Source organism: Antennarius striatus, chromosome 3 (assembly GCF_040054535.1).
Source record: "Antennarius striatus isolate MH-2024 chromosome 3, ASM4005453v1, whole genome shotgun sequence".
NCBI lineage: Eukaryota > Metazoa > Chordata > Actinopteri > Lophiiformes > Antennariidae > Antennarius > Antennarius striatus.
The window spans coordinates 18,326,574-18,336,235 of record NC_090778.1 but is presented as its reverse complement, the minus strand read 5'-3'; the positions used below and the strand labels follow the sequence as shown (position 1 = coordinate 18,336,235).

Sequence of the window (9,662 nt, the reverse complement as noted above, 5' to 3'; positions counted from 1 at the left end):
ACCCAACTACTAAAATCGTACCATCAGATAATGCTTATAGTGATGAGATCTTTCATTGGGTAGTTCTGTACTAGCTCTATTTAAAAAATACACATATGATAAATAGCAAAACCTAATAGTCATACGTAGAGCAATAGAAAATATATTTTTATATTTTTACAGCCTTTTAAAATATATATGCTATTTTTTATGGTTGTGGTGATTAAAAGTCAGCTTTTAACTTTTTTTAGTTCTACTCTAATAAAAAGGCGAGTTAAAATATTGCAGCTGTTAAAGGGTTATTGGTCTGCTCTCTAATCTTACAACACGGGAGTACGTCTGTGACTTTGTCGACTGTTAGGGTTTTGACCCTAGTGCTTTCCGTACTCTGATGTCATCGCTGCCAGTGTTTTGTATTGCTTTGGCGGGGTTTACAACTTCGTCTGTTCGGACGTTGGATTCGTTTTGTATGTACTAGCTCTACCCAAGAAATATGGAGCGGTAGGTCTGACGCTTTCTAGTGAACCAAGCAACTAAGTTAGTGCAATTGAAAGTAATCGCTTTTAAAAGTGAGAAAAAACGCAGCGCTTTCTTGAACCAGACGAAAAAGGCAGGCAGTCACCCGTAATATGCGTTAACATTAGCACAGTTAGCTGTTCGTTTCGCGACTACTGTATATCAAGCTAATTATATACTTTACACAGACTTTCTCTCTAAATACCGAATTATATGTGTAGCTTTCAAACGAGTATTTCAAAGTTGACAGTACAGTATATTGTCTTCTAAGGTTAGTGACGTGTAGCTACATTGCTAGTCAGGCAGCTAACAAATTAGAGGGATACACAGTCGACGGCCGTAGTGATAGACATTGTATTCAAAACGTACCCAAATACCGCCACCGTGAAATGCCTCTCTTTGCAACTTTAGAAGAATTTAAGCAATAGCATAATGCCGTCATTAAATAATCTGTTTATAACTTCGTAATAACTTATCTCCAGTGGAAGGATGAGTCGAGCAACCAGCAGCAGACTGTCGGAGCTGCCCATGAGAGTTCAAGACAGTAACAGGATGAGCATGGTGTATACAACTCCTCAGAGGTGTGTTTCATGTTAACAAAAACATTCAGTCATTACAATGGAAAAAGGTTTTTTGTTTAAACAAGTATTATATATTTTCTTGTGTTAATAATTATTGTCACCCTGTGAATATATTTCACAGTTAACCGCATCATTTTCCAAGGTGTCAACTGAACTGAGCTTTATCAGAGTTCAGACAGTTCTGGGAGATTTTGTCACTAGTATTTGGGTGGCGACGAAACGGGACACAAATGCAGTGAAGGACTGGCAGTTGTTTTAAATGTGATTCAGCTAGTACAATACATCCACTTGTTCACAGTTGGGTCTTGTTTCAGCAAACAGCCTTCATTTGGGAAGCTCAATATCCCCAAACCGCAGTCTGTCAACTCTGAAAGGAGAACCAGCTTCTTTGGTGCACGGTATGTGAGTTCAACTTTATAAAAGTGCATTAAGATGTTCCTCACATAAATTTATATCCTGCCATAGATCTTAGAATGAACAATATGTAAATAAAAAATAAAAAAACAGATTTTTTTGAACAATTAAAATAGCAGGAACATTAAATAATAATAAAGTAAGCCATGGCAATGAATCTGGTTCCACAATGAGGAAAAGTCTTCCATGTAAATATTCTATGAACAGGATCTTAAAGAGAGTTGTATTGTGCCTCTAACAGATTACAAATGTCTGAAGATTTATTTACATGAAGGCTTTTGCAAACACAAACTAAGAAAATTAACAGAATTATTGTTCTATACTGAAGCATTCCAAAATTCAGTCATTCATTTTGAACACAAGACAAATGAATGACTTGAGTTCAAAATGAAGAGAATGAAGTGTTCAAGTGAAGAGAGTTGATTTAGAATATCGACTCTCTTCTAATTTGCTAATTTCAGATGAGAAGACAATTGATAATTCTAAAGGATAGATTCATTGTAAATTATAATCCCAATGAGTTTGTATTTGGCTTGTTATTAGAATAGTTAAAAATAAAAACTTTGTGGTTGAATTAAATGTCAACTAAACTTTCCCATTTTCAAGTACCAAACTCTGGTTTGTTTTAACTGGTAGTACTAGTGGAGCGAGCATGCCTCGCAACAGCACCATGTCAGGGTTTGGAGGACCTGAGAAGATCAAAGATGCCAGGCCTCTGCATGATAAATCATTTGTGCAACAATGCATAAGGCAGCTGCATGAGGTAAAACACTTATTCAACAACACATACTGTATTACATACCCAGATATTAATACACATACTGTATTAATATCTGGGGGTTTTTTCAGTCCATCATCCCACATACGTATAATGATCTCAAGTTCCTATCTCTTGCAGTGACTATTAATATTACTCCTCTCTGAACATTGATATGAGGCAAAAAGTGCTATATTACCATGTCATAGAGATACCGTGTTACTTGATTGATTCCATCAAATTGATTTTCCATTCTGTCTGATGGGATCTTTGTTTAGTATTTGGTACACATTTAAAATGAATTCAGGGCTTATGTACTTGAGGCCAATTTTTTTTGTTCTCAGTCCAGACCTGCTTTTGTACAACAGAATGACGACAAACTCTACTCACCATCTTGTCTATTTTACAGTTAACACACAGAACAGTGTTCACCGAACTGTATCTCAACCAAAAACCAAACCAACCAAATATCATTTTTCATTGGTGTTGATATTTTCTCATATATATTGATAGTTCCTGACTGAGCAGGGTTACCCTGGTACTTTGTCAGCCAAGACCCTTCAGTCTCCCTCAACCAAGGAGTTTGTGAAGATGTTTGAGTTCATCTACCGTCAGCTAGACCCAAGCTTTGAAATGCCTAACTCAAAAGTTGAAGAGGAGGTTCCAGCTATCCTAAAAGCACTAAGGTAAAAGTCTGTTATGGTATATTGTTAATATACATTGTATTTATTTGTTAGTACATCATTGTTTCTGTCATTTTCTGCTTTAAGGTATCCATTTGTTCTCTCCAAATGTTCGATGTATTCTGTTGGAGCTCCTCATACATGGCCTCAGGCACTTGGTGCTCTCATGTGGTTAATTGATAATGTTAAGGTGAGTCGGAAACAAAAGTGAAAGTACTTTTGGTGTGTTTAAACTACATAAAACCAGTGTTGTATGTATTTTGTGGAGCAGATCAAGTGGAGTTTGAGCAAGCAGGAGCTACTGTTCAGTGACTTCTGTGAAGACAGTGACAACATCGAGGATGGTGCCGGGTACAACAAGGTGGACTTCTGTAAACAGCAGAATAAACACATCACTAATCACTAGAACTGTATCAGGAACTCCATTTGTTAGATGTTAATATGTAACTGGAATCAAACACAAGATATTCATCATTCATCCTGGAAAAGCCTATGGTGTTTTCTCTGTATCTGTGACAACATTCTCATGATTGCTTTTTTTTTCTTGTCGAAAGAAGAAATATATAAATTGTTTTAATTGTGTCAATCTTCTCTTTCGCTGTGGTCTTTCTTTACCCAGCTTTTCTTGGACTACACAGCTGAGACTTATTCTAAGTTCATGCAAGGGGATGACACATTTGAGGATGAGGATGAAACATTCATCACTAAACTAAGTAAGCATAGCATCTGTATGAAATTCTCAAAAAGCCATGTCTATTCTACCACAATATTCATTTTGTTTTCTTTTTATCTCCCAACCTATATATTTGAATAAGCTCACTTGAAACCCTAACGCTGTCATGCTTTTTAACTCCACCCACTACCTGTCAATCAAGCTCCCAACCAATCATGGCGCGTCTCCCAGAAGAAATCGCATGAACAAGAGCTCCTGAGAACATTGTGGAATTAAATAAACAGCTGTCACCACAAAAAATACTAATATTTTCTATTTAATGTCCATTGACATATAATGCAAACACAATGTACACAAGAAAACAAACTTTTTCTTGTGTACAGTTTTGGCTGGCTTCTCCCCGGAAGTTCGGGCCCCGAGCTGAGTTAGCTCCGGTCTTCACATTTGTCCATGTCTCTCATGGAGCCGTTTTGGCTTCGTCAAACATAGCGGTTTATATTTTTTGATTGTGATGGACCTAACGTTGTTGTGTGGGGAACCCCGATGCTTTATTCACCAGGACTGAACTTACAAAGTTCAGTCCTGGTCTACACGGATGGATCTGAAGCGTCATGCCGTTAGGGCGTCATCAGACACAGTGGTTTGTTTTCTTGTGACAGCGAAGAAAAAAAGAAAACAAACGAAGTCTGATATTATTGTTTTATCGTGGAATTTCCTCGGGTTCTTGCTAGTATTATTATTCTTAAATAAAAATTGATCAGTCAAATTCAATGAGGTGTGTGTGTGTGTGTGTGTGTGTGTGTGTGTGTGTGTGTGTGTGTGTTTATTTCACAGAGAAGCTTTACAATGTTGATGAATCCTTGCTGTCAGTGATGGAGGAGAAACACAGAATTCTGAGTGATGAGCTTGAACGACTAGAGAAGGAGAGTCAGACGGTCAGTGACGGTTAAGGATTTTATCATCAAAAGTTCGCATACCATCTATAAATTTTAAAAACAACAAACAAAATGAAATCAGAGGAGGAACTTTATACATGTGACACAATTGTTTGGTTCTTTATTTCCTTTTCCTGAACAGGATCGCCTGATGACTAAGAGGATGGAAAGGATGAAGCTGCAGACAGACCTTAAGCAACTTCAAAACTATCGAAGCAGCCTGGAGTCCTTTAAAGCTAACCTCGAAAACAAAGCTTCAGAACTGAATAATGAACTAGAGAACGCAGGTGAATAGTAATCCTCATTGTGGCCATGTCAGTCAACTACTTCTGTGGTGGAATACAGAGGATCTTGTGGACATCTATCGATTTCTTTATGCAGTCATTGTCAGGAAGTCTGTGGCAACTATTGTTTATTTATTTTCTATTTGCAACTTGTAGACATTTTCAGGTCTTTAATGTGTCTCTGCCTGCAAAGTACCAACATAATCAGAATTCTAATTGAATTCTGGTTGAATTTAGTGAATTTCCTTGACTCTGACTCATTCCCAGTTTGAATTGCTGTTTAAAATTAGAATTGCTTTGAGTAATATTCCACCACAGACCATTAAAATGTTCATTAAAATACTTATAATTTAGCATGCTAATATTTAGTTGATTATTATTATTTAGTGTTCAGTTTTTAAAAAAAAACCTTATCTATATTTTTGCTCTGTGCTCTCCTGCAGGCAGTCATTTGGAGTCTCTAAAACATGAACGAAATGAACTGCAGCACCAGATGCAGAATCAGAAGTTTACTCCAGCCGATGTGGAGAGAATCAACAGAGAGAAGAGAGAACTCCAACAGACTATCTCCAGTCTTACCAAGTCTCTTGAAGATGCTGAACAGCACAAGTGGAATGAGGAGATTGCTCTGGCCAAAGTGAAAGAGAAGGTAGTGTATGTACTAGTACTTTGTATAGAAAGAAGAGCAGCAAACGTAACAATCTGATATAAAGATTTTTGTGAGAAATGAGTCATGACATGAGTTAAATTATAACAAATTAAGTAAATGATCTGTTTTTCATCTAGTGGACACATGTCAACTTTTGATGAGAAATTGGTACTTACCTCTTTTGTGTCTTTCCTGTGCCACAATTTCCGTCCATTACAGGCAGAGTTGAAACTATCAGAGTACAGCAAACTGGCACGGAAACTGAAGCTGATACCGCTGTCAGCAGAGAATGCTTGTGGCCGCGACTTTGAGATCAGGCCATTTGAATGTGCATCTGGCACCATGGTTCAGCATAAAACACAGATACAGGTAATGAGCTCATTGGCGGGGCATTATAAATGTTTTTAATGATGACAGACTTTAAATATTTTTTTTATGGTGGCACATTTAAAATCACAGCAGAAATGAATATATTTTAATAGAGTCTACAAGGAAAAACCTCCGTATCCATAAGTGCACTCAAAAATAAAAATTGTCGTATATTTGCCATATTACTTAACTGCACTTCCTTGTAATGATTGTGTTCAATCTAATCAATCAGACTTTCACATGCTCAAGCTGTTCTACTCACAAACTGCTACACTGCATGAGGGAAAAGATGTTCTCCATTAGATGTTGGTATTGTATACCTGTTTGATATGTACTGTACTTTACTATACTGTGTGTTGTAGATGCTCCTGACAAAGTTTATCAGTGATGTAGAGGAGGAGAACAGTCGGTTGGCCAACATGAACCTCAGTCTGGAGGAATCATCTGAGCAGGTGACTTCTTTCTGCTACATTTCCCACAGTTACACAATATTATTAATGTCCATTCTTTTTTAGAAAGAGTGGATTATTCAGTGATGCTTTAACTTGACCAGAACACAGTTTGAGGTTACTACTATTTTAAGTTGGTGTGTGTTTGTGTGTCTGCCTCCAAGGTGAATTCTAACATCATGGACAAGTCCAATGACATGAAGCAGCTGAGAGAACAGATTCGAAAGCTGGACGAACAGTTGGATTGTGAAATGCAGGTACACTCTTCTTTACTCCATTCAACAGTTGGAATTTACCAATTGGCACACATTGAGTAGCGATTTCTTCTTCCTCCTCCTCCTCCTCCTCTTCCTCCTCCTCCTCCTCCTCCCCCTCCTCCCTCCCCCTCCTCCCTCCCTTGCCCTCCCCCTCTTCCTCCTGCATCTACTTTGGAAATTTCATTTCATGCAGAAATATTTTTTTAGCATAAACATTAGTTTCCTGTGTTTGTGTAGGAACTGGCCCGAGAGGAAGAGGATTGGGCAGAAGAGATGGAGTCAGTGGAGAACCATCGAAAGCTCCTTGAGAAGAAGGTTAATTATGGTTATGATGAAGCGGTGCAACAAATGAAGGCAGCACAGCAACAGTGAGTAACATAATATATTTATCAACAGTTGATGAACTCTATAATGTCATTAAATGTTGTTAAATAAGATAATCAATACTCATTTAATTTCCACCTTAGGTTATTCACATATTCATGAAATAGTTCTCTCTGTGTGATTTATCCTGTTCGTATCAGTCTGAATGATGAGTCTTCTGTTTTACAGTAAAACACTTGTGGTCTTCTCTTCCTCAGGTACCACCTGGTGCTCCAGGAGACCAATGAAGAGAGACGAACTGTTGCTAATAACCTTGCCTCTGTATTTACCACAGCGGCCAACCACTTGTCAGTGACAGAGGTAATTTTACAGTTCTGCATTTGTTCCTCTTAACTCAAGACAGAATTGCTGTCTCAAACATACTTTAAATCAGAATTCCATGGTACAGGCATTGCACACTGCAAAAAAAAAAAAAGACACCATGCTCTCAACATGTTAAACAATGTTCCTTGTTATTCTAAAACCATGCCTTGTTTCGGGACTGCTTTAGTGCTATCTGTACCAGTATTTATGTCATTTTATGAATGTTTAATATAACCTATTGGATGTTGTGGTTATTACAGAAGTGCCTGGAGGACTTGCACAGCAGAGTTCAGCGTGTCTGCTTTAAGGCCGTTGAAGAGGACGAAGCTGCTGTACAGAAGTTGAGGGAAACTTTGAAGACTTTCGTGACCAAGGCAAACAGTTTATAAGGAAGTGGAAGGATCTGCATGGGGAGATCATATTAATGGAAGTGTAATTTGTTCTTTAAATGTGTGTAGCACCATTTTATTGTTAAAAAGCCCCTTACTCGTGTTTTTTTTTTTTTGTATTTGTGGGTGCTTTGCTATTTAAACCAGTCCTTCACCCCTGGTCATGCTGTGCTACATTAACTTAAACATCCGTTGTTGTAGCCGCTAGATGGCAGCACACACTACTGCATGCAAAAATATGTTAGACAGCTTGTTTCCGCTGGTTTCTTAGCTATTAGTATAATAAAGATGTCAGGTTTCTGTTGTGCTCAGTATGTTGCATTTCTGAGACTTTTTTTGCAGTCTTAACTGTTTCATCAATAAAATATTCAAACATTAATGAACATCTTTCATGATTGTGATGAATCATGAAAAATACAGTATCTGCAGAGCTTCATTTTGTCTAAAACTAATCCAATCACAGCTAATAATTGTTGTCTTTAACTTTCAAGCATTTATTCCAAAAAACATTTTTTGTAGTATTTGTATTGTACAAACTATTAGCTATGAATTAATGATATGAATATATATACATGTATCAATCATACATCTCTTCACAATTTTTTAAGGTTTACAGACATTTTCAAATAAAAATGTCTTTGATGCAGCTGCTCTATTTGACAAGTGTTCTATGATACAGAAGAATCTAGGTTGCCTGAGAAAAGTAGAGTAAAAACATTACTATTTGTACCTGGAGTCTTTACATTTTTCAGAGGGAGTTGAGTTGTCCTGAATTGTGGTTAATCACAGCCGTTGAGCCCAGTAATACCTTCTGTTTGGCCAAGGGTATGTTTCTAATTTCACCTGTTTGAAAGAATTACAAATAATTCACGTAGTGAGTTGGGGCCACGGGGCCGGGCATTGAAACTCCACGTCATGTCAGTTCAGTCGAGGAGAAGTTTTTGCAAAGAGAATGTTGAGCGTGAGAGAAATGTTTTGGCATATCTGATTAAGAGAGATGAGGTGATTGTGAGGGGCTCCATAGAGTGAGGGAATGAACACAGTGATGGATAACTTCCACTGCAAAACAGACAAGCCTGTCTGTGTGTGTGTGTGTTGGATTGTGTAGGTTTGTGCGGAGATTTAAAGGAAAAAAGAATAGCTGGTACCATGTGTTAACAGCTACAGAGACTTAACCCACCCAAACAGTGAAGACCTTGGTGTTTTTTTCAGATCCCATACAGACAGGTGGCATCTATAAAAGCCATTCTTCCAGACGTCAGCCTGTATGTATCTATGTATAGTAGTGTATAGTGTATCTATGAACACCCAGCGGCATATACATGGTGGCTTAAGTGTGTATGTGTGTGTAAGCAACTCCTTTTGCAGGACTTTCTTTCTGAATAAAAGTGTTTGTTTTTGCTCTTTTTCTGTTTCCATGTGTCTTTGCATGCTGTGTGGTTCTTGCTTGGGCATGTTTGTTCTCACGTAGCGCCCGTGGCCTTCAGACCTATTTCATCTTGGATCATTGCATTAAGACATGTACCATGAATTCCTAGTATACTGTATGTTCCCTCTCACACACAGGGGAAGTCAGTATTACCCAGCCAAAGGCAAAAGCCGTGCTCTTCCAGGGATTGCGTGTGTGTTTGCCTGACTCTCATGGGGATTCATTGGGAGACATGGCGTGGATGTGTGGTGTGCACATGAGATGGAAACTCGGATGCCAAGGAAAAGCACAAGATGTAAAAACAAAGCTGAATTTCTTTCCTGCTCCGTGACCTGGAGAGGTTGTGTGTTGTTGCCTTGCTGTATGCCACAAGCCTTTCAGGAGCCAATCTTTCATAGTACAGTCAGACACAATGGAGCAGCAAGGTGTTAATGTGGAGTCTTATTAGGGGTTAATCTCATCCATCCACCATTAGACTAATCTGTTCTACAGATGTGGGAAACAAGGCCATAGAGAAAGGGGAGCATGTAGAGGGGGAGTCAGCTCTGCCCTCTGTTCCTTACTAGTTTCTACCTCTCATCTAACTGCAAAACACCACGGTACACTTTAAA

The 9,662-nt window shown here is 38.2% G+C and overlaps 1 protein-coding gene across 1 annotated transcript; it reads left to right on the top strand.

Moving 5' to 3' along the window:
- The first annotated feature begins 340 nt into the window (after nt 1-340).
- Nucleotides 341-7,936, top strand: ndc80 (NDC80 kinetochore complex component). Its single transcript, XM_068311246.1, has 17 exons — nt 341-480; nt 978-1,076; nt 1,391-1,474; nt 2,127-2,253; nt 2,761-2,933; nt 3,018-3,120; nt 3,202-3,291; nt 3,550-3,643; nt 4,438-4,538; nt 4,681-4,825; nt 5,266-5,471; nt 5,691-5,840; nt 6,203-6,292; nt 6,454-6,546; nt 6,784-6,914; nt 7,128-7,230; nt 7,494-7,936. Exons 1-17 carry the CDS (start codon nt 473-475, stop codon nt 7,620-7,622), a joined length of 1,926 nt encoding a protein of 641 aa, XP_068167347.1. The 5' UTR covers nt 341-472; the 3' UTR covers nt 7,623-7,936.
- The last annotated feature ends 1,726 nt before the right edge of the window (nt 7,937-9,662 follow it).

Bases quoted from the DNA above. Each gene is read 5' to 3' on its own strand.
- ndc80 (XM_068311246.1), top strand. The intron at 2,254-2,760 runs GTAAAACACTTA...ATATATTGATAG, and splicing joins GCATAAGGCAGCTGCATGAG to TTCCTGACTGAGCAGGGTTA. The intron at 4,539-4,680 runs GTCAGTGACGGT...TTTCCTGAACAG, and splicing joins TAGAGAAGGAGAGTCAGACG to GATCGCCTGATGACTAAGAG.